Below are 25,179 nucleotides of genomic sequence, written 5' to 3'. Positions count from 1 at the left end.
TTTGCTTTTTAATTCTACAGTTTGTTTTTTATTTTAAAGAAAGTAATGCTGCTATTTAGAATTTTTGAGATATTTTTTCTTGTTGAAACCATATGTAAATAATCCCAAACCTGGGGTTAAAGATATTCAATATTTATGAATATTAGTGAAGAGCCCATAATAAAAAAAAGTCATATCTCGTGGCCCACTAGTGCAATAATTTCTTAAGCGAAGTTCTTTGGCATACAAATGTATATTGCACATAGACACCCCACCGATATGAATTTTGAGAGTGTATGCACAAATTATATCATTCCTATTCTTTGATGATAAATAACACGCATGATTCATGCACATTTAAAACAGATGTTTAGTTTGTTTTAAAACATATTTACAATTGTACATATTTACTTATGATTAACCATTGCAAGAGCGATGTAAAGATAAGATATGAAACAGTAGTACCCAACAAAACCTTAAAAGTCAAACATCATTGAACTATGGAAGCATTGCCAGGGAACAACGGCAGCTTTATCAATAAGGGGCTGATTTAGAATTCAGCAGAAGGGTTACTCACTGACGGAGACCCCCGCTCGCTGTATTGCAAGTGCCCTTGGATATAATGCGGCGGACGGGATTATCTGTTCCATTTGTGATGGAGTAACCTGTCTGCCAAAATCTAAATCAGGACCTAATTTCCTACAGTACTCCAGATAAGGACCCTAAATGTATTGTGTATTGCATTTGAAAATTACATCTCAACATTTCCCACCTTCATTTCTCCCCTTAGCCTTATCAACCTATGAATATCACTTTGAGAATCCGATGCATGCCAATGTAGGGTGATGCAAGTAAAGTCAACACATGCATTCAGTGCAAATGTGCCTGATGTAATGTACCAAGGGTCCATGTATGGGTGTCTACCCAAAGGATGTCACATAACATATTCACTGCTATAATTTACTTGGTACCACTACCAGAACGGACATGGGAAACCTTGAAATTAGCAACCGAAATTGGATGTCCCCTAACCCAAAACGCCATCTAGACTGGAGTGTTTCCTATGGAAATAAAGAGTGCTAAGATTTTCAGTACGCGTGCACCATTATAGGTATCAGAGGAAGGATGTTGTTGACTCTGGAGTGTCAAGTCAGCATGCATGCAGGTTCACCTTTGTGGGAGCCTCAATACTTTTATGGCAAACTTAAATGTGGATTGTAACAGGAAGGCTGCTCGCAAGCCGGCAATAAAAAACTACTTGTTTGTCTGCCGAGAAAACCATCAATGCACTAGAATTGTTTTTCCATCAACATGTACCCTTATTTTCAGAGGCAGTCTGACTGAAAACATAATATGTACAGCAGCGCACATTAATTCAGAAGAATGGAAGAGAACTTATTAGTTCAATGAGGTTTTACAATTCTTACATGCTTTGTTATAGAAAGGTATAAATTAGCAGAAACATCGGCAAGCAAAAAGTTAACTGCTCCTCATTTCAATAAATAGGATTTATCTTACAAGATTAATTACACTAAAAAGTATATCGTACCTTTGAAAACCTTGCAAATTAAATTCATTGTATTTGTAAACACTAAATACAGCAGAATGTAAATAATTAAGAGTCCATTATGCAGGAGAATACCATTCAAACCCGTTTAACATTATCCTGCATATACTTGAGGCTGTAACGGTGGGGGAAGCTTGTCGTTCTCCACATTTTCAGAGTCAATGGCTGGCAACGGCTGACTTTTAGCTTTGATATCCAGTGGATATTTCTCAACTATATCCTGAACCTCTTTACTGATCCCATCAGTCCAGTCAATGAGGTCCTTCTCAAGCTTCTTGGCTTCATTGACAATTCTTTCTTGTCGTTCGTTTAACTGTGAGATGAGGTCTAGGTTTTTGTGCATCTGCTGGACACCCACACACATATTGGAAGACCAGTTTTCAGAATCCTGCTTCTTTGGAGATGCCTGGCCAGACATGTACCGGTCAAAATCCTCTTCGCTTAAATTTAGCGACTGAGCATCTAGTTTTTCAATGAAGGCAATAGCACAGCACTAGAAAAAGAAGGCACTCTGTTAGATTCCAATATTTTCTTAATTAAGTACCAACAGAAAAATAAATTAGTATAGCATTGACAAGCCAAAACGGTCACTTTTTCTTAACATCATCAAAATCTAGGAGCAAAGCATGAGTTAACGGAATGGTGGTCAACAACTAAAAGGACTAAATATAGAAATGTAATGCGTTGACAGACTTAATTTGAAAAGCGATGAACCGCTCTTAGTGTACCAGTATTTTGGTCCCAGATATCACCTCTCAGCTCTATAGAAACGTACCTTAAGCATACATTTTCAACACCTATACAGACTAAGGTTTCTATTGCTGGGTGCCAGACCTCCCTCATTCACTAACTAGCAAACACACAGGTTCTAATTAAATAAGTTAGTTGTCCGATTGGTTATATTCCTTTCCCAAAACATGGTAATTCCTTCTAGTCTCTGTTGAGCAGGAACATAACTCTTCCTAGGCTTGACCCAAATCTGTGGGGAATGTTTTTCATGGGGGAGATTGCAGGGGAGTGTCTGCGGCACTTGAACATGCCTACAGTATTTGGGTGCAAGATAGTCGTGGACCCAAGGAAAACTACTAACCTAACATTTCTTAAAACTAAATAAACAGGTGACCACAATGCATGAATCACAGCATGATTTCCTAGAACCTACTGCAAACGACAAATATGGGGTGAAAAATCACAATTAATCCTTTTTGTCTGACAGAAAACTTCAGAGCAAATGACAAAGGTCCTATCCATCAATTTTCATACACTTTCCCCCGAAAAAAAAGGTACCCCACTTATGTGGCTGACCTATTGCACAGGAGTGAGTAGGCCAAAATTGTGAAAATGCAAAGACCACATTGATACTCTACTGATGACATTGTCACTTATTTAGGCTGTTCCTGTCAGTATGAACCAAGGGGGCAAAATTACCTTGTTAGCGGAGTTCGCTTATGATATATAACAAATAGAGGGTCGAAGAACTAATTATAAGCTTCAGCACCCATGCTCCTTAAACGTAATGATTAAACATAGAAGTGTGCTGGTCATCCTGGGAACGAAAATTAGGGAGGAGAAGAAGTATGCCGGAGCTTGTCAACTGGATCTGGGTATCTGATTTCTCAGAAGTGAAAACCCTCACACACCCAGAAGTGTGACATGCTTCATCATTTTGCTGCTCCTCGTTGGGCCAGCGCTGTAATGTCCAACGGTTCCCTTGAGGGGGCTCTTTGTCGGAGGTCTTCGGATTTGAATGCCGTAATGATGAGTGCGAGTGAGGTAATTGCAAGTGTGGGGTGGTGTACTGAGTGGTAAAAATTTCTAAGGGGTACCTTAGACGGTTTAATAAGGTGGTTCCAAATAAACAGGGGGGTGTGGTTTAGCCACTGACTAAAATGGCAGCAGACTCGAGGAGCTCCGGACCAAGCCCTCATAATCTGCACCAAATCTGTAAATTAGCCCCAGCAGGCTGAGGGAGATAATGCCAACGAGAGGGGAGAAATAATTGATAACTCGCTGGCTCACAGAAACAAACTATAACGACGGAGCTGGTGACGTGCGCAGATCGCAGCAGCCGAAGGTACCAAAAGGGCGACGGAGCCCGCCGTTACTGAGAGCAGATCGGGTCTCAAACACTCGAGCGACCGGAGACAGAGAAAGTAGGAGTACCGCCATCATTATCTGAGTCGAGCAGAGAGAGGTGACGACGCAGCTCAGGCACGGCCTCGCGGGTGTGACAGGGTGACACAGTGGGCCGCGGTGACAGCGGAACGGCTGCTGAGACTGAGGTGGGCGGGCCCGATCCAGGCGAAAGGAGCGGCCTTGACCCGTGCTGTGCCTGGGGCCTGGCAGTACGAGCATGAAAGAGGTAAGTGGTGTGAAGGGGGCCCAACGACTGGAGGAGGCAACAATATGAGCACACACGCCCAGCAGGAACGTGCCGGAGTCCCAGCAGATGAAAACGGGATGCCAGGAGTGAAGCCCAAGAAAGGCGAAACTGGATTTGTTCCACCTTTGCCTCCCCCACCTGTAGTGACGAGGGAATATGACTGGGGAGACGAGTTGGCAGAAATATCCGGCCTGGCGCCAAAGGTAATAAAAGGTGGTGTGCCTAATTGATCTCTGGGCATGTTGGCCTCTCCCCCTCCAAGAACAAGGCAGTCTGAACAGAGAGCCAGGTAAGGCCACTCGCAGTAGACAGCCTGAGGGTCCAGTGGGCCACCCACTAACAGTTAGAAGATGAGACCTTCAGTGGTGACGCCCAGGGCGAACAAGTAGGTACTGAGACACTCAGCAGATGAGAGCAGGTGCCTGGAATGAAGCCCGTGAGGCAAAACCGAATATGTTCTCCCCTTGGGCCCCCCCTTGCAGCGACGAGGGAATATAACTGGGGAGACGAGGGCGCAGATATATCCGGCCCGACGCCAAATCTGCCAACAGGTGGTGGGCCTAATTGATCTCTGGGCGTGTTGGCCTCTCGCCCACCAAGAACAAGGCATCCTGAACAGATGGCCAGGTAGGGCCACCAGCAATAGACAGCCTGAGGGTCCAGCGGGTCTCCTGCCAACAGTAAGAAGACGAGACCTCCAGTGGCGGCGCCCAGAGAAAACAAGTAGATACTGAGACGCACACATTGTCCAGGTATCAGGCAAAACAGAAATGGGGAAACCCAGAGGAGCGGGCCCCGTTCAATCTAACAAATTGGACAACTATACCTTTACGAAGCCCCTGTCAAGCACAGAGGAGGAAGGGTGAATGGAGGAGCCGTCGTTAAAAGCTATAATGTCCGCGATCCGGGATGTTAAAGGCTCCCTAGAGCCCAAAATAGACACGGTGTCCACAGAAGTGACTTTAATCAGGGCAGACCTCTCCAAACAAAGTGAAAAAGTGTCAACCGCTGAGACCCAAATTACTCAACTAAAGTCCAAAACTAAGCCCTTTGAAGAATAGGTACCTAGCCTAACCCAACAGACTACACATATGGCGGCACGGCTAGAAGACCAGGTGGGACGGACAAGGAGGAACAATATACACGCGGTTGGGGTCCCAGAAGGGGTGGAGGGGGTCAAAGTAGACCTATTCATAGAAGACCTCATAATCAATAAACTGCAGCCCCCGTCTATCACGATTCTTCTCCATCGAGAGGGTGCATTGAGCGCCAGTGCCACCTTCAAAGCCTGCTGTGCCGCCGTATACTATTATAGCAGGATATTCAACCACTGAGATCGAGACAAGATAGGCAAGCTGGGAGATCGAAAGGAGACCTGAAATATGAAAATACCTGGAAAAGGTTATTCCCAGACTTTACCCTACAAGTTCAGAGGCAACAAAGAAGCTTTGAAACAGTCAAAAAAGAGCTGAGAGCCAAGGACTTAAATTACATGATGCTGTTTCTAGCCAAACTACATGTAATAGCCGAAGGGAAAACAAGGCACTCCACCACACCAGAGGACAAGTGGGAGTGGTTGGAGGGCTGGTGCACTGTTGGCCGAGGCCCTGGCAAAGAGATGGATGGCAAAGGGTTAGGGCGAGCCAGAGGAGACAAACTCCCTGAAGTGGTAGAAGAGCAGCAAGACAGGTCCCCGGCGCCAGAGGGCTGACAAAGTGCTGAGGAAGCACAAGAGTAACAGGGGATACCGGGGGGCAGGCAAGACGAGAGACTGGACGATGCCACCCTCGCACATTAAACCCCCAAGACGTTGGATGAACACTGGGACACTCACTCCAGCCGGATTGGAACTTATGCAAGTCTGACCCCGAGGAGACACATTAAGGCTATAACTACATGTCAGGCTGGTCGGAAAGGAATACAATAACGTTGGTAGATTGAGTCAGGTTGAGCGAAGCTTCCCTCTATATTAGTCATTAATTAGAATTGTTATGTTCGTTATAGGGTGACAGGCGCTCTGCAGGTTTGAAAGTTGGGATCTTCACAACCTTAAAAGCAGGGTTGCAGGGTGGGGAAGTTTTTCTTTAAGTACGTAATCAGAGATTTACTCAGAGGAAAAGATCGGAACTCTGTGCCACTGATGCAACCCGCCATGATACGGGTACCAGACAAGAGTCCCAATTCAAATGACTAGTCAACAACACACAGTCCTTGTTAAAGGTCTGGTCATAGAATGTCAACGGCCTCAATGGTAAACTCAAAAGATCAACAGTCTTACGATTTATAAAGAAGCATGCGCTGGATGTGGTCCTTTTACAGGAAACACACCTGAAAGGCAACTATTGTAAATATCTTGATAGGTTTGGTTATGCTCTAGTAATACATTCAGGTTTCACCTCGAGTTCCAGGGGGCTGGGAGTCTTGATATGAAAGTCCTTTCCTTTTATACAAAACTAGCAGCCCGCCCCGGCGTTGCCCGGGGCATAAGGGGGCAGCATTTTCTGCTTTTGTGCACTCCCGGCCAGGCCCCTGCCCGCCCCGACATTGCCTAGACCGCCCCCCGCCCGCCTGCCTCCTGCCTCTGCCTTACCTGAGCCGCGCTCCGGACTTCTCCGCCACTCCCGGGCCCCCGCCCGCCCCAACATTGCCCTGACCGCCTCCCGCCTCGCCTTACCTGATGCGCCGCTCCTCCCCGAGCTCCGGACTTCACCGCCACTCCTCGCCGCTCGTCACCGCCTGTCGTCATCACGCACGTCTAGGTCGCGGTCAGCGCTACGTCGCGGCCGGCGCTAGTTTTAGGGGACTACTTTGTTTGTAAATATTAATTTACGTTTTATTTTTATTTTATGTCTACACACCCTAAGGAATCCAACAATGTATTGGGTGTGTGGATTGGCGCTGTGGTTCCCGAGTTTACCTTGCCAAAAGGTTTCTGTTCTCTCTTTATACTAGTATTGTAGATAAGCCGTAGTGAGTGGGACGTGGGAGGGGAAAGGTCCTAATCTATGCTTTATGTACTCCACCTCCCTCCCCCCGGGCATACAAACAGTAGCTCCTGAGGCACTTGGTTCACTCCTGCTTCAACTGGCACTAAAATTCTTGGTGGGGACATGAATGATATAAGATCAACTGAGCTTCACGCGACGAGTGGGGGCCCCCTGGGGACAAGCACCATTAGACAGAGTAGTCACCTAGGTAGATTTCTTGAGGCCATGGGCCTGGGGGACATTTGGAGACAACCACACCTAGACAAGAAGCAATACACTCATTTATCAGCAGCGGCGGGTGGTCTCTCTAGACTGCATTACCTCATTACACAAAACTCCGGCTGGGAGAATTCATACATGCTCCACACGTGGCCCGTGGGGTGTCAGACCACTCCCTGGTCGAGGCCTCACTTGCAGGTCTGATTAGGGACCGCACGCTACCGCAGCAGGTGGACCCATGGTTCCTCAAGGAAGAGGATTTTGTAGACAATATTAGAGATGAGGCAGAATACTATTTTACTGAGAATGTGGGCACAGTCCCCTCCCAGTGACCCTGTGGGAAGCATTTAAAGCAGTTAATAGAGATGGCAAAGATCAGGGCACTCAGGAATGAAAAAGACGCTAAATGTACTGCACCGGAACGTGAAATAATACAACATGAGAGCAGGGTGTTCGGCACCGATCCCGTACTTGAGGGGGACAGAACTATTGAAGAGACTAAAATAGCATCCCGATCACTGCAATCAGGGAAAGCAACAGAACCTAATGGTCTCCCGGTAGAATTGTATAAGACCAGCAGAGCACATATTGAACATGTTCAAACAAGCACAAAAAGATAAAATATTGTCCCTAGATCAAAGACCAGCCGTCATTACGGTAACACCGAAACCCGGAAAACCACCTACGGCATGCATATCCTATTGTCCGATCTCTTTACTCAATTATGAGGTCAAAGTATTGGCCAAGCTCCTGTCCTTCCGTTTGTTCAGTGTGATCTCCACCCTAATACACCTGGATTAATCAGGCATTTTATGCCTCACCAGAGTACCAGATTGAACCTCCATAGACTATTTGGCATACTTCACTTAGCGGGGAAATATTCAGACAAACAATCGGCCCTCCTATCCCTTGACACCAGGATGGCTTTCAACAGTGTAGAATGGAACTATCTTTTCGCAGTTCTTGAGCGTGTAAGAATGGGCCCTAAATTTACAACTTGGATTAAGCTCCTCTACAAACAGCCAATGGAGAGAGTGTGGGTTAATGCTATGGTGTCCCAAGAGGTTGCCCTACGGAGGGGAACTAGACCGGGCTTCTTGCTGTCCCCTATATTGTTTGCGTTGCCGTTGTCGCCGCTGGCGGCCTGGGTGCGTCAGGAACCCCTAGTTTGGGAAATGCCAGTAGGAAGGAGATGGGAGAATCGAATATCGCTCTATGCAGACGATATCTCCTGTATGTTGAAAAACCGAGACAGTCAGTAGATAGAATACTGCAGATCTTTCGAATATACGGGGAGTACTCTGGATATGATATTAATTGGGACAAATCACTACTCTATCCCTTATCGGGAGGAGCGCCCACCTTAATGTCGAGGTGCATCATGTACATAGAAGAAAATTGTTTCAAATACCGCTGTATTCGTATAACGAGAGACGTCCAAGTCTTCTACCGCAAGGATGTGGGCCGGCAGCTCCACAAACTCACGACAGACGTGCGTCATAACTCCCTCTAACCATAATGGGTTGGACCGCTCTGTTTAAAATTATGACACCCCCCAAAAGCTATACGCACTGTAGAACACCCCATATGAGGAACCCCCTCATTTTTCAAGCGAGTAGACTCAGAACTCCATGCATTGCTGTGGAGCAGAGCGGCCCCACGAATTGCGTTGACTAAACTGCAGAGGGGTATGTATGAAGGAGGCCTAGCGGATCCAGATATTTGTAGTTATTATTGGACGGCACAACTAGCCAATGTTAACGGGTGGATGTTTGATGACAGACCAGACCCGGCTTATAGGGTTGATAGGGAGGCCATGGGTGAAACGGGGCCAAGGGCACTACTGTACACCAAACAAGAAGAGAAAACGATCCCACATCACAAGAAGACGGTAGTTACAATATGGAAAGCAGCGACAAAGTATTTGGGTTGGGAGAACAAACTCACAGGGATGACAGCCCTCTGGGCGGGAGACCGGCTAAAAGAAATGAATCAACTAGTGGGCTTCGCTAAGTGGGACCTGCTGGGGCTAGAGACCCTGGGAGATATATGGAGAAGAGGGGCATACATAACGTTTGCTGACTTGCAGGCAGAATATGACCTAGGGAAAGGGGAGTGGCTCAAATACCTCCAACTGGGTCATGCCTTCAGGAGCTACCGGAGAGAAGGGGACAGGCTGGAAGTTTTGTCACCTCTGGAAGATAAGGTCCTGACAGAGCACATACAGGCCAAAACAGTTTTTCTCTTTTATAAAAAAAACCGTATAAATAATGCCACAGAACCCCTGGGCACACTACTTGGAACAAGACGTGGGCTCCCTGGAGGATATAGATGGATGGAGGTGCTCCAGGGCCCAAGGGATGTGGCAATAATGTAAAATGAAAAGATTGCAGAATTGTAAAACAAAAAGTGGACCAGATATACTTTCTTCATGTTTATCTCATCATTATATAAGTACCAATAAAAAGAGTTAAAAAAACTAATAAAAACAAAAATAGATGACAACTACCTCACACATGATTTGAAATGAAGTGATTTAAAAAATATGCTGTTGGTGCACTGTCACTGCGGGGCGACAATACGCCCTCAACATGTTTTTAACTCAAGTTGAGATATACTATATGTATTAAAGAAAGTGTCGACCCTTCCTGCCAGTGGTGACACCTTCGATGAGCTGTCTTTTTCTCTTCCAGGTTGGTTTCCAGGTGTTATGTACCATAGGACATATAGTTAACAACCGATGTAGATTGGGCACGTTTATTTAATACACACCTTCATTCCCAATCAGGTGCAGGGTAGGTGTCATCTATTTCAGCCCTGACTAATTGCCTAAGATCCAGTTGGGCCACAATGGCAAGAAACATGTTGACCAGACATTCACATATATAATATGACACATAAAAGTCATTAGTCTTTAGGACAGTGTTTATTTGTTTTTACTTGTCAAAGGGACCGCCTTATTAAAATGTATCCAATATCATTTAGACATTTTTAACCACTCACGATATCCTCATTTGCACTCATCCTTACAGCAATCACATCAGATGACCTCCAACAAAGAGCCCCCTCTATGGGCCCTCTGGACATTACAGCACCAGACCAACAAGGAAGTGTCCAATGATGAAGTATGAAACCCTTCCAAGTGTGCGAGGGCAGCCTCCAAGCGTACTGCTGCAGAGTAGATGTGTGTGGGTCTGCACACCAGCAATAAGCCAGGCGCGGCTTTGCTTTATTCTGAGGCTTACTAAAAATACACACAGCTTGGATTCTTCACTGGGGAGCACACAAGTGTGTTTCTGTGCTCCGAAGAGGAGACAGTCAGTGTTTAGATTATTTCTGGAGGCTAAGAAAAAATCCCAACAGCATCTACGTTTTTTGCTGGGTCGCAGATGCGTGTGTCTATTGGCCAGCAAGGAGATGGCCCCGTTTGGATTTTCTTTTTTTAGAGGTTATGAAAAAAAAACCTATCTTATTCTCAGGAAAACAAATCTGAGCAGCATCTGGGCTCCTCTCTGGTGCAAAGCTGTGTGTGTCTGCATCCCAGAAAAGGGCCAGTCACTGTTTGGATTTGGTCTAAGGATAGGAAAACAATCCGAACAGCAGCTGGCTCCTTGTTGGGAGTGCAAAGTCGAGTGACTGCGCTCCAGACACACATCAGAAGGACAGTTAAAGGATTAAATTGGTTGACTTACTACTTTTTTTTTACTATCTGTTACATTGCACGTAAGCTGCTGGGAGGAACATTTGGATTAAAAGGAATTTGATCAGCAGATTCTAGGATATCATAGCTTTGTGTGGGACTCTGACTGCAGGAGGAAAATACTTGGGAACCCTCTAGTCTACACATAAATACCACTTGGAGAGAGGAATAGGTTACTTACCCTGTAAGCATCTGCTCTTGACATATAGAGCTCTAGATTCACATGCTTTGCACACTCCTGTCATCTAGTGTTGGGTCCGTAGGTTTGCAAGTTGTTTTTCTTCGAAGAAGTCTTTCCAGTCACAAGGTAAGTTGACTCCTCCTTTCGTCGGTGATAGTGCACATGGGAAAGGAGTGAATGTAGTAAAGAGATATCCATGCGTAGATAATGTAAATGAGAACTGCAACAACTACAGGCACCCGAGGGGGGAAGGGAGGGGGTGCATGTGAATCTACAGCTCTACATGCAAAGTACAGATGCTTACTGGGTAAGTAACATAATCCATTTGAGACATGTGTGCTGTAGATACACATGCTTTGCATGGACGATATAGAAGTATTTTCCCAAAGCGGTGGCTAACCAGTAGATGTTGCAGTTGTCTGGAAAAGTGTTTTGAGCACTGCCTGCCCTACATTGGCTTGTTGGCGTGCTTGTACATCCACACAATAGTGCAGCTGCGGTCCGTGCAGGTAACAGTGGTGGGGCGGTGGGGCTGGGTAAGGAAGCATTTCAAGGGACGATGCCAAGGGAAAATAAATAATTTCTGCATCGTCCCTTGAAATCCTCTCTTACCCTGGCCCATCGCTGTTACCTGCATGGACCGCGGCTGCAATAGTGTTTGGTGAATGTGTGTGGTGTAGACCATGTTTCTGCTTTACAAATGTCAGCTATAGGAATGTTACCTAAAAGGCCATAGATACCCCTATTTTGCGAGAGGAGTGCGCTATAAGGGGTATAGATAAAGTTCTTTTAGTTTCTGCGTGGTGGTGTAATGAAACAAACACTTGCTTTGTTTTAGGAAAATATTTTGTTCTTTCAATATAATAAAATAAAGCTCTTTTGACAGCAAGTGTGTGAAGAGCTGCCATCACCTACCCAGCCGGACCTTGGGCAGATTTTCCCCTCATCTCTACGTCCTATCTTTCTCCTACCCCTTTACCCTATCCCCTTACCCTTCCTTGCTCCATTCACCTTGTCCCCTATGTTCTTTAAATGCTTTTCTTGATACTTATGTAACTTTTAACTGATGTAAATTGCAACATTATCGTTCCTCATGTAAAGGGAGAAGTGTGGCTCACTGGTTAGAGGAGGCAGACCTGGAAGCAGAGGTCAGCCCGGGACCAGGGTTCAATTCCCAGCTCGGCGGGGTCTTGAGTCCTAAAATGTCCATGGACTCGACAATTCTCGCTCCGGTGCCTACTCAATTCACGGGTTCACACTCTGCGACTCTGGGCAATAGCTTGCTTAATCTCCACAACGGCCCCTCGCGGCGGGATGCCTGGCTTTCACCTTGTGGATACCCTGCCGGGGTTATCTCACAGGGGAATACCAGGACGGGTTCCCTAAGCAAGCGCTTAGAAACCGCTCGGTGATTTGCGCTATATAAATTCCTGTACATTTACATTTACAAAGCACTCTGATTTCTTCGGGTCTAGCCAGCGCTATATAATAACTCATTAATTAACTTTGCTCCCTTTTAGTAGTCTTTCTCTCTTTGTCTACCTCCCTAGCTCCTATCCCCTCTCCCCTGAATCTCTCACCTTGCCTGCAAGTCTGCCTAGCCCCCTGTTCTTTGTGCCCTTTGACTAAGCACTCCTTCTCCCCTTGTTGGGGAAAGATCCAGTATTTATACTCTGGAGTATCAGCGAACCCGCTGAGAGAGTCCACTGCGCCAAGGGAGCCACTCATAGCGGAGTTATGGTATGGCACCCCTTGCCAAAGCACTCCCTCTCCCCTTTTTGTGGACGGATCCAGTATGTAGGCCTTGGAGTCTCAGAGACCCCTCAGAGAGTCCACTGCGTAAAGGGAGCCTCCAGCAACAGAGACAGGAAAGTGATACCACTTCCCCTGGGATCACAGCTTACTGGACTTTGGACGTTGCTTTGACTCGTCTACCGGTTTGTGTCCCCGTCGCCCTTCCCCTCCTCTTTCCATGCGGTGTCCTTCACACGCTCCTCATCTTTCCCGCCTTCATTACCTGTCTACTTCCCCAGCTCCTTCCCGCTCCACTGAATCTTTCCCCTTGTCTGCTTTTCCCCTTAGGTATTTGTGCTTATTGTTTATCTCGACCTTATAAGAACGATGTTGCCATGCTCTAATAACTGTGTAACCTTTGTAACGATCTAACCTCTAACTATGATCTGATGCTCATGTAAAGCGCTCTGATACCTCCGGGTCTAGCCAGCGCTATAAAAAACCTTTAAAAAAAACTGATTGGTAATATGGAAAGCAGAAACCACTTTGGGAAGGAATTTGGGATTGGTGCGAAGAAGAACCCTATCTTTATGGAGCTGAAAGAAGGGCTCTTCTAAGGTTCGTTCCTGTAGCTCACCAACTCTTCTTAATGAAGTGAATACAATTTGAAATGCAACTTTACATGAGAGAATCTGTAAGGGACACTTGTGTAGTGGTTCAAAGGATGGACCCTTACGTCTTGTTTGCACAATTAAGATTCCATACTGGTGCCGGTGGAATTCTTGGTGGTATAACTCTCTTTAAGTCCACCATAAAGGCTTTGATTTTTTTGTTTGAATATCTTTTATTGCATTTCTTATTTGGATTGCCTAAGATATCGAAGAATTTTCAATGTAGACATAACTCAACAAGTCGTGATCAAAACAAGGTATATGGTAGCAACAACAGTTTGCTTTGTTTTACATCATTTACGAATCGAGGGTGCAGCCTAAGGCACTTATACCTGTAAAGCAATTATCCAGGAAATGGCAGGGTTACATAAAATAATAAGAAGAACACCATCCAAAATAAATCAGTGCCACATTATCAAAGGTGCCAGAGGGCTCTAAGATCACATGAAACAAGAAAAGTGCGGGGTATATGTGGCATCGCGATCCATCTGGTCACATGTCCTAATGGCACCATAAAGGCTTTGATGACAACAACTTTGAACAAAGACAAATGCTGTCGGTTTTGCAAATACGCAGCTACTGCTACTGCTGCAAGATGTAACCAAATGAACCCAAATTGCTGTAGGTTTAGAAGGTAACGGAAAATGTCCTTAAGGGAAGCATCTGTTATTGCAGTAAACAACAAATATTTTCCATTTTGCTGCATAGCAAGCTCTTGTAGAAGGTTTTTTAGCTTCTTTCAGAATAGTCATACAGTCTGGTGGCAAATTTAAATATACACACTTTATGACTTCAGGAGCCAAATTGCTAAGTTGAGCTCCTATGGGATTTGGATGCTTGATTTCTCCATGGTTCTGTGTGAGGAGACTGGAGGTGAGATGTAGCTTTTGATGTGGAATTACTGAGAGCTCTAACAGGGTGGTGTTGACGGGCCCATGTGCGAGCTACGAAAATCAGTGTGTTATGTTTGTGTTATGTTTGCCTGAGTTTCCGAACCACAAACGGAAGAAGTGGGAGAGGCAGAAAAGCATAGGCAAATATCCCTGACCAATTCATCCAGAGGACTTTGCCTTTGGAGAGCGGGTGTGGGAAGCGGGAAGTGAAATGTTTGGCATTGTGTGTTGTCTACTGTGGCGAAAAGATCTATTTGTGGGTGTCCCCATTGTAGAAAGTATGGAAGGAGAACTTCGGGATTAAGTTCCTACTCGTTTATTTGCGGTCTTCTGCTGAGGAGGTCGGCAATTTTATGGTTCACTCCCAGGAGGTGTTCTACCAAAAGGTGAATCTTGTGATGGATTGTCCATTTCCAAATTGTCTGAGACAGGCGTCAGTTGGAGAGAGCGTGAAGACTGTAGGTGAGACTTTGAATGTTGATTGTGAAACCCAATTGGCGGAGTAAGGTGTAGCGTGGTCCAAGTGTTTTGTAAACACTTTTGGTGTGTGCTGGCTTTGATGAGCCAGTCGTCTAGGTAAGGGAAAACATGAATTTGTTGTCTTCTGAGATGAGCTGTTACTACTGCTTTGTACTGATAGGGTTTGTCTGCTATCACAAATCTGAGATATTTGGATGAATGGGAATGTGAAAATATGCGTCTTAAGTCCAGTGTGGACAAAAAACAATTGCCTTGCTGTAGGAGAGGAAGAACCTGCTGAAGCATTATCATATAGAAATGTTCTGATAGTATGTAGTGGTTTAACTCTCTGAAATCCAAAATTGATCTTAAGGAACTGTCCTTCTTGGGAATTAGAAAATAAAGAGAGTAAACCCCTGAACCCTTGGTACTGAAACTGAACTGGTTCTATGGCTCCCTTTTGTAAGAGAGATTGTACCTCTTGTTTGTGTAACTGCAAATGGTCTAACAACGGATTTGGTGGATTAGGGGTGAGCTCCAGGCAATAACCATGTGGGATAATATCGAGAACCCATTTGTCGGATATTATAGATTGCCATATGAGAAAAACTGTTGAAGTCTTACTCCAACAGATGTTGAGCGATTGGTGGGAAGTGTAGGCAAGTCGCTGTTATTAGGGGAAGGGGTGTTGCGTGGTGTGGCGCCTTTACTCCTACCTAATTGTTTCCTCTATATCCTCCTCTGTAGAAACCTCTAGAGGGAAAGTATTGATTGTTGCCCTTGTAAGAGGAAACATTTGGGTCTGAGGATGTTGTTTTGGACCCTATTTTGTAAAATGAGCCTCAAAAGGAACCTCTCTTGGATGGGGACTGGAGCGCTCCCATGGATTTTGCCACTTCAGTGTCCTTTTTCATCTTTTCTAAGGATTGGCTGACTGCAGGATCAAACATGTACCTTCAATTGTTAGATGTCACCTGGAATATATTGAACATTGCCAGTTTTCTTGTTGCTGCTGTCCGCCTTAGGAAAAAAAGATTCCCTATGACGAATGATATATGAATTTTTCTGAATTTCATTTTTATTGTAGCTGTTTTTATCTGATATTTTTTAAGTCTTGACGAATTATAGATTTCGTGTATAATTTTTATACCTTTTATGTCGCCCATTTGTATTGAAAGATAATATCGTTGTTTTCTGTTTTGTATTGTACTTTTATGATTTTAATTAATCGAATAAAGTGGTTTGACTGACTGACTGACTACAGGATCAAACAGGTGTTCCTTGTCAAAGGGGGTGTACAAAATGGACTGTTGAATCTCAGGCTAAAACCCAGAGATCCTAAGCCATGCATGTCTTCTACGGAGAATGCTGGTATTGATCTCCCTAGCTGCGGTGTCTGCTGCGTCTAAAGCACCACTGATTGAGGAGTTAGAGATGAGTTTCACTTCTTCAATTAACTGCTGTGCCTTAGACTTGGGTTCATCTGGGGGATATTGGTGCAATTATTCCATTGCATCCCAGTGTGCCCTGTCGTACCGTCGTGCTAGTAGGCCCTGTGTGTTTGCGATGCGCCAGTGGTTAGCAGCGTGAACAGCCACTTGTTTCCTAGAGGCATCTATAAGTTTGGATTCTTTGTCTGGGCGAGGTGCATCCCCAGAGGTTTGCGAGTTGGCTCATTTGCGAGCATTGGACACTATTAGGGAGTCAAGAGAAATTGTCCCTTAATAAACACAGGATCTGATGGTGAGGGTTTATATCTTTTATCTACTCTTGGAGTTAAAATACGTGCTCTGACAGGGTCTTTAAAGATATCATCTGCATGCCTCATCATGCCTTTCAGCATAGGGAGTGTTTGACTTGACCTATGTGTGGACTCAAGTGTTTCCAATAAAGAAAAGTCCTCTTCTAATGTTTCTTTATGTAACAGTACCCCATGATACTCTGCTACTCTAGCAATGAGCTGTTGATAAGCCATATTATCATCTGGTGGTGATGGCTTTGCAGGATAGAGGTCTGGCTTATTGTCTACTGCAAGGTCTATGGTGTAATCATTCCATGGTTCTACAAGCGAGTATTTCACCCCCCTGATCCATATCTGGATCTGTATGTGGAGATCCCTGAAGTGTTATGTGTAATGGATCTTCAATTATTAACTATGGAGAAGATGGTGGAGAGTGTTGTGGGGCAGGATAAACAGGGCTGGTAGCTTTGTCCTTCTTTCTCTTTAAGGGAATGCTATCAGCAGAGTCTGCTGCTGGAAGCTTGTGCTTTGCTGGAGTTTTAGTAAAAAAATGTCAAGTATCATGATTAATGTAATACTTTTTTTCTGTTTGGGATCCAACTTGTCATTAAGAACATCAAAAAATGGTTCTGGAGGCTCGAGAACAAGGTCTGTAGATTTTGGCATTAAAAACGACTTTTCTTTGGTAGTGGACTTTTTCGGCTCCAAAGCGTATTTGTGTTTCGAATTATGACAGAATTAGAATGAAGTTTGTTCCATCGGCAGAAGGCTGGACTGACACAGCTAGGCCCAAGGGCCGCCCACGAGGTTTTCTATCGAAAATGGAGTTTGTCGATCAAATCGATACACAGAGAACAGGGAAACACGTACGGAAACAATACCGTTGAGGGCAGAGTGGATTGTGAACCGAGGGGAACCCAAAGAACGGTTTCCGAACTGGAGCGCAGCAATACACGTCTGAACCTGATGGTGGAAAAAAACAATATAACAATGGAGTCAATGCCCATGCGCACTATCACCGAAAGGAGGAGCCACCTTACCTCATGACTGGAAAGACTTCTTCGTAGAAAAAGAACTTGCGAAAATCCGGACACAACACTACATGGCAGGAGTATGAAAAGCATGTGTATCTACAGCACACATACCTCAAACATACTGTTACAGCACAATTAGTTGTGGTATTTCCACAGGACAATTTTACCAGTCATTTCACAGTTTTTGGTGCTTGAATGTGGAATAACGCACAGTTTTGGTTTTACTGGTCAGGACAACATGGCCACTGGTATCATTCTGAATATATGAAGAGTAACCTCCACATCACAAGTTAGTAATTCTGTTTTATAAAAACAAAAATCGTCTGAGCCCATCACTACACATTATTTAAATATACAGAGGTAGATTTCAGATTATTACAATGAACAGCATAGCAAGGTCTGTAATGACAAGAACATACAAGGTGATCAGCCTGGATCCTGCAGGAATGGTTTGTAGATCTAGTCCCTAAAAAAAAAGTTTTTCACTCATGTGGCAGCCAATCTGCTAGAAATAAAATCCTCAAAATCCACAATAGGTGGACTGTTCATGGTTTCTATTTTAACACAAGCATATTGGCACACTTCTTGACCTGAAGATCTTTAAAAACCTTTGGTGAGATATTTTGCAAAGATGTCAAGGACATTTTACAGGACATACAATGCAACAGTCCAAGATGTATATACATGTTGTCATGAACTATTTATCGTGAGCTAACTTTACATGACATATCGATATGTGATCAGGGCAGTGATTTTTTTAAAGTGTAAATACAATGGGGAGGCCGGTTGAGAAAGCAATGTAGGTCAGTCATAGCAGTAGCTTGCCATGCGCAACTGGAACAGGTAGACTGCAAATATACTTCCCACTCCCTCTACCCCCCCCCCAACCCAATGCAGTTAGTTACATGGGTAACACACAATTAAACATTACCAGTAAAACTGATAAATAACTTACCAGATTAGTAAAATAGTAACCATCTTCCCCAGTCATTAATCTATTAGGGTTACAGAAACGGGTTATATACTGAATGTTGGATTGGAGACGAGGTGGATTGCCCTTCAAAACAATGTAGATGAGAGTCGGCAAGAAGTCATCTGCAGAGGCGGGTTCATTTTTGGTCACCTTTATAGCATTGAAGATCTGCTTGCTGCACCTGGTGATGCATGCTAACTTGTCACGAGGGACACGCTTTGAATCCATTTCAATAATATCTAAACACAAAATTTACTGTTATTACTTAATGAAAAACCCGTATTCATAAGATCCCTAGAATCTCTCTCTAAATCCAAACAAATTCTATTGAAGTGGTACTAAATAGTCAAACATTTACCTCAAATGCAACTTATAAGTTAGATTTTATCAACATTGTATTGAGTGACTGCTGATTTGACAACACAGAGCATTTGACAGCAGGCTAGAATCTTCATGTTCTAAGAGTCTACAAGCAACTTTTACTGTCACCTCCCACGTGGACCTTCTAGTCTTCTGACCTTTTACCTCCCAACTCAGCTTTTTACCCTCTTATTCTAAAAATACTTACACTTTGGGCCCTAAGGCACATTCAGCTTTCTTGTTAAAATGATTTGTACGAAGACAGAACTTTCAAATCAAAAGGTTTGAAAGGACATGCCCCACTTTTTAAAAAAAATATCTTTTTATTAGAACATAACAGCTCCATCACAATGCACATCAGATAGCCATGGAAGTTCATTGGCAAAGTTCACAATACAATCACATAAGACCCCTCGGTGTAATCCATACTGGCCTACCCCGCCCCAGCACACCCCCCCATGGAACTTAGCATTCTGTACCTAGGCACCCATAACCTCCCGGTCTAGGCCCCCCTCCCTCATTGTTGGCTCCTCCCAGTCCCCTATTCCCTCCCCCCCTTTGCATCGTGGCCATTTCCTCTCGCGTCAGCGGACGGGTGATCCCTCAGTGAGCGTGATCCACTAAATGTACACAAACATGCCAGCTAGAGGGGGATTTCCATTAATAGACATCCCTTATCCCAGTACTGATCCGTCTGGGGTATTCAACCAGTCCCCCCTGTATCGTCTCCATGCCAGCCATATCTTCTCCCATTTCTTGGGGCAGCCCCGACTGCTATAAATAACCTTCTCTGCCCTCTGGACATGCCCCACTTTTATTCAGATTCTACTTTCTCAGTAGGAACTGTTCGTCTGCTGGACAACATAAACGTTGGGATATACGTCTATGCACCTCCTCAGGATATGTTGGCCTATAGATCTGCTAGCTCACAGTGCCACCATTGTACCCCTAAACCTAGCAAGGTAACCAATGGTTTGCGTAACCTCAGAACATGACAACCCTGTTCTCCTGAAAGAATCGTGGTAACAGATCTAGAACCTTTTCTCTCAGTCACTTGTGCATACTCAGAAACGTACACAAGAAATACACAAAGGGGAATTTCATTATTATTTGAACCATTGTGATTCTTGTATAAAAGATATGCGCAGCAATGATTAATAGACAGAAGCATATAAAAGTGATCAACAGTATAAGAACAGTGAAAAGGATAAACAATTACACCATTGTGCTAAAACACTGTATGTATGCTCGCATACAAGTACTGGGCATAGTGTACTCCTACAATGCGCTCCCTAACCTAGTTGTCTAGGGTGAGTGTTCTGCCAAGAATCCCCTACAGGATGATCGAACTACCCATTACCTGAAGGTAAGTGTAGGCAGGTCCCCGTCTTGGTCACAAGTTGGACATCCCTTCCGCAAAGGGTAAACGGGTATCAGCTGGGCTGAGACTCTGATTATAGCGACCTCGCGATGACATGAGAGTACACGGAAACGTGTGTGTATTTAGAATACCAGTATCCATGCTTCTGTGTCGAGGCTTCAGACAAGCGGATATTGTTTATTCCCTTGTGATCGCCAGGTCATCTCGTGGACGAATAACAAATAGCATTTGCACAATGTGTGTTCATGCCTTGTATTAAATGCTCAAGCTGTCGTGACAGTGTACATACGAAGTAGAATTGTAAGCAATATGGTTTTAGACAAACTAATCCTGCACTGTCACGCAAGCAAATGAGTGTCAAAAGTCATCATGTAAAAAAGAAGGCAAATTAAGAAATCTGTGCATGCAAAATGGCAGTGTTTCTTCCCAATTCTTACCTAGCCAAATGATACCACATTTCTCAGAGGAAGGTTGGCTGAGCTTACTTGGTTAATACTGAAATAGCGCTTACGAGGCGTCATACTCTCATGCGGAAAATGTAGTTAAGGCAGCTGGTTGTCAAGACTGATATGCTGCAATGGCCCATATAACTAACAGTGAATACCAACCCCTGTTGAGGTAAGCTACAGGAAGCAATATCTGGAAATATCATCAGAACCACAAATGAGATGAGGGGATTAATCTTGATAGAAATAATGTAATCTTTCACTCAAATAAGTTGGTAAAATATTTTGTTAGCAGTTTTTGCTCTTCTGGTGCCAAATTTAAAGGTTTATACATTTTCTTTAAGACAAGACCCTTCTTTTGATACGGATGGATATGCTAGCTCCAGATTATTTTGAAACATTAAGGAAATAGAGGCTAGATGTACTAAGATTTGATTTGCAAAAAAGTGGTTGCAAAATGCGGGCAGATTTTTTGCACATCAAATCAGATTTTTTAAACCGACCTGTGTGCTCGCAAAAGGAGTAGCCTAATTAATATTGATCAGTTCACAATTTCTGTCCTCTTGAGATTGGCTGCAATCACAAGGATGGTAGTCTGGATCAACAGCTGGCCACCATGTTTGCATTGCAGAACTGAAAAATTGGTTTACCTTTTTTAAAGAGGTCAGTGTTCTTTAAATGAACCAGGGCTGCTTTATAAAAGAAAAAAAATAAAGGTTTTAGTTTTGGGAAACTTCAGATGGAGCACGCAGTGGTCTCCAGGAACAGTACCTACGCTCTCACTCCCACCCCCAACCCAAGGCTGCTACGTTGATTGACAACGGGGAAGGGGGGGGCCCCTTTGCAAATTAGGTAAGTGATGAATGGTTTCTGACTAGAAATGTGGTTACAAACAATTGATACATACCATTCCCTGAGGTATGGGTTGGTAAGCCATTTTGCGATTTCAAAAAAATTGATTTTGCAGTTGCACACCTTGGTATTTTGTACATCGCAGTTGCAAACCCTGTGATGTACAGTTGCACATCCTGGTATTTTGTACATCACAGGGTTTGCAACTGCAAAATCCTTTAGTTCATTGGGCAACTGGATATAAAAAGAATGAGTAAGCATTAGGTAATAAAGAATAGGTTACTTTTCTTCTGTAACAATCTTTTTGGTAGATACTCTATCTGCCAGCAGATTGCTCACCTTTTGAATACCCCTATGCACCAGACTGGATCTGGACATTTTGCAATATCTCTCCTGCACAGGTAGGTGGCTTTGACTCCATGTCTGCATTGGTTACTGCCCTGACAGGACTTCGCTGGCGCATTAAAGCTTCAAACCGGTTTCTCAGACATGAGTAAGTCATCCCTTTTTACCAAGCCCTTAGAGGCAGGAACGGGGTCATCTTAATTCGAAATGTGAACGTGCTGTACAACAATTCTATCTTGGACCCTTTTTATTCAGATGACTACAACCATCCTTCACAAAGAAAAGATGGGTGAGGAATCTGCAGGTAGATAGTATCCACCACAAACCAAGTAGGCACCTGGACACCTAGCTTATCACTTGCTTATTCCAGACTGATGCAGTGACACTGCAGCTGCCCGTGTTTTCCTGCTGGGGGGTTTCTGACTAGGTTTTCCCACTCTCCGTTCTTCCTGCCAACAGGAGTCTCACCCACCCCAGGACCTACTTAACGGGGGCCACAGCTGGCGGGTGCACAGTGGGGCTCCAAAAACAAGCCCATCTCTGCCAGTCTGCGCCTGGCCTGCACCCAGTGCCACGACCCCTAGTCGTTTCACCCACGAAGATACGCCATCGCCAAGCTCTACACTCTCGACCCCAGAAACTGAAAAACACTGCCACTGTGGCGACTCACACTCTACTGTAGGACCTTTAACCACTTCACCTGCCCACACACCAGCCCACCGACCAGCCCCACCCCAAACACACCACAGATACCACCTGAACAAAAACACCAACTCGCATGCACCCTTCTCAAGACACGCTCACTGTGCAAGAATTCCATTTTGGGACCTCTTCGCAACCCTCGCACCGGACATGGTCTTCCTCACTGAGACCAGGCTCAACTCCACATCCGCCCTAGACACTGCCCCAGCCATACCAGACGTCTTTAGAATCCCTCACCAGGACGGCACCAACAAGTCAGGAGGAGGAACAAACATCATTCACAAAGACACCATACAGTGTACCCCCACCACCAGCACCACCACCAGCACCATGCAACATCTCAACTTCAAGCTCCACACGGACTACAAGACAACCATCAGAGGCACCCTCGCACCCGGGCCGAAGCTCCAGCTTCTGCAACACCATTGTAGACTTAATTGTGCCCCTAGCCTTAGACTCCAAGGGCTACATTTTCCTCGGCAACCTAATTTTCCAGATAAACGATCCCAATGACAAAACACGCACACCTCCTCAACAGTATGAGCAGCCTCGGATTAACCCAGATCGTCCGCTACCCTCACACACTGCAGGACATACTGTACCCAATTTTCACCTCCAGCAACTGCGTCAAATACATCCATGTCACAGTACTCACATGGACTGATCACTCCATCGTCCACTTAAGCATCTCCAGCCCCCGCACCGCCACCCCCAAGATGACCAATGCCACCAACTGGAGGTGGAATAAAATCTCAGAGACCAGCTGGACGAACGCCTTCAACACCTCCAACCCTGGTAACACCACCATCCTCGAACAGGGAGTGAAAAACGTCAATGCCTGGATCACCAATTGCACAGACAGCATTATCCCCATCAAGAGCAACATACAGAGAAAATCATCTAAAAGGGCAAGCTGGTACAGCCAAGAACTTAGAACAGCAAAACAACCCGGCAAGCAGTTGCAGAGGAGATGGCGCACCCGCAAGGACACCTCTGACAGGGCAGCCTTCAAGACCTCTGTCAACCTCTACCACGGTCTGCTACGGGCAACAAAGATGACAGCCATTGCCCCACGCATCGAAACTAATACCAAGGAACCTTTCAACATAGTTAAGGAATTCTCCAACCCAGGTGCCAGAGAAAACAACATCAAACTCTCACACCTCGCCCACTTCTTCTACGATCACAACCATATACAGAAACTTCAAACCCTAACCCACACCTCCCTCAACAGATATGCCACCACCGTAACCAACACAAACCACACACTGGCCTCCTTGAACATCCTCTCCACCCAGGACACCACCACCATGAAATCCATCCACTTGGTAGCTCCCACAGGCCAATGCCTGCACCACGTCTTCAACTTCGAAAATCAAAGGATCGGTCAGGAACTCCGCATCCTACTCAAAAATGCAATAGGTCTCGCAGTTGTTAGAGTTTGAGCCATTGGCATTGTAAATGGCACTGCCTTTTATTTATGTGTTGGTTTTTAAAACGTAAATAAAAGGCATTGTCAATTACAATGGCAGTATGTTAAACTCTCGCAAATGCGAGACCTATTGCATTGCAAATGCTTGTTTATCTTGAAAGAGCAGCACAGTACTCCTAATTACAGCAAAGGTACCACAGAACTAGCGATGTATTAGACCGAATATGTGTATGTGCCTTAGGAGCAGTGAACCCCCCACTTAAGCAGCTAAAGTGTCGAGGACTGGCCCTCTGCCCCCTTGGCAGGAGATTTGGGTATCACTAAAACATTGGCTAGTTGCTTATGGGCATTTTCTGTCTGCAGCTCTGCAGACAAAAAGCTCCTAAATAACACGGTTAGGGGATGCCATGACAGAGAGGCGTGGGAGGTGGGCTGGCATGTACAGGGAATGTACAGGGAAGGAAACATACATTACAATTTTTTTTAAATTACTAAAGAACAACGGGAAAACACAGAGGGGGTGAACAAATACAAACAAGCACTGGCAAAGCCTTGCCTTTGGTACCTCTGGGCTTTGGTGACGGTTCTTAGCCAATGCTGTACAGAATTGCTGGTGCTGTGCAGCATGGCTACAGCAAATACACTGTAAACAAGCGCAGAGGAAGTCACAAGTAAATTGTCTGATCCAGGGGTGGGACAGACACAAGATGGGCAAGACGAATAAAACGCTAAAAATTTAAAGTGGCAAGAAAACTAACCTATGGTAAGCAACAGGCAGGCTCCAAGTCCACAATAAGGCTCACAACAGACAGCGAGTGAACCAACAATCAGGTGTGACCTAACAACAGACATAGCAGGCGCTCTCTAGTAGGCTCGACTTAAGAAAATGCTTCAAGACAAGTCTGTGATGTAATTGTATGAAGTTCTAATAGTAGCTGGCCCAGGCTCCACATGATCATGTGCCACCATTGACAGATGGTTGCGATCCGTTGTACAGTGGTAAAATGAGTTTGGATCACAGCTGATTACATTTTTGCCACAAGAGTTCTGTTCCAAAGTAAATGCTTAGTGGTGGGACATTAATACAGTCTATTGCCTCTGTTTTGATGACAGGGTGTTTCTGGACTGGCATTGCCTGAG

The 25,179-nt window shown here is 44.8% G+C and overlaps 1 protein-coding gene across 2 annotated transcripts in view; it reads right to left on the bottom strand.

Annotated features, from left to right (window-relative positions):
- Positions 1-331: 331 nt before the first annotated feature.
- RABGEF1 (RAB guanine nucleotide exchange factor 1) overlaps positions 332-25,179 on the bottom strand; it is a 351,066-nt gene continuing 326,218 nt past the window's right edge. For both annotated transcript variants that reach the window (XM_078679474.1, XM_078679473.1), the window contains 2 exons: positions 18,504-18,760; positions 332-2,039 (listed from right to left, as the gene is read on the bottom strand). In XM_078679474.1, coding sequence (XP_078535600.1) covers positions 1,641-2,039; positions 18,504-18,760 — 656 coding nt within the window. In that variant the 3' untranslated portion in view covers positions 332-1,640. The remainder of the gene's footprint in view (positions 2,040-18,503; positions 18,761-25,179) is intronic.

This window comes from Lissotriton helveticus, chromosome 3_1 (genome assembly GCF_964261635.1).
Source record: "Lissotriton helveticus chromosome 3_1, aLisHel1.1, whole genome shotgun sequence".
NCBI lineage: Eukaryota > Metazoa > Chordata > Amphibia > Caudata > Salamandridae > Lissotriton > Lissotriton helveticus.
This window is presented reverse-complemented; position numbering and strand designations above follow the sequence as displayed.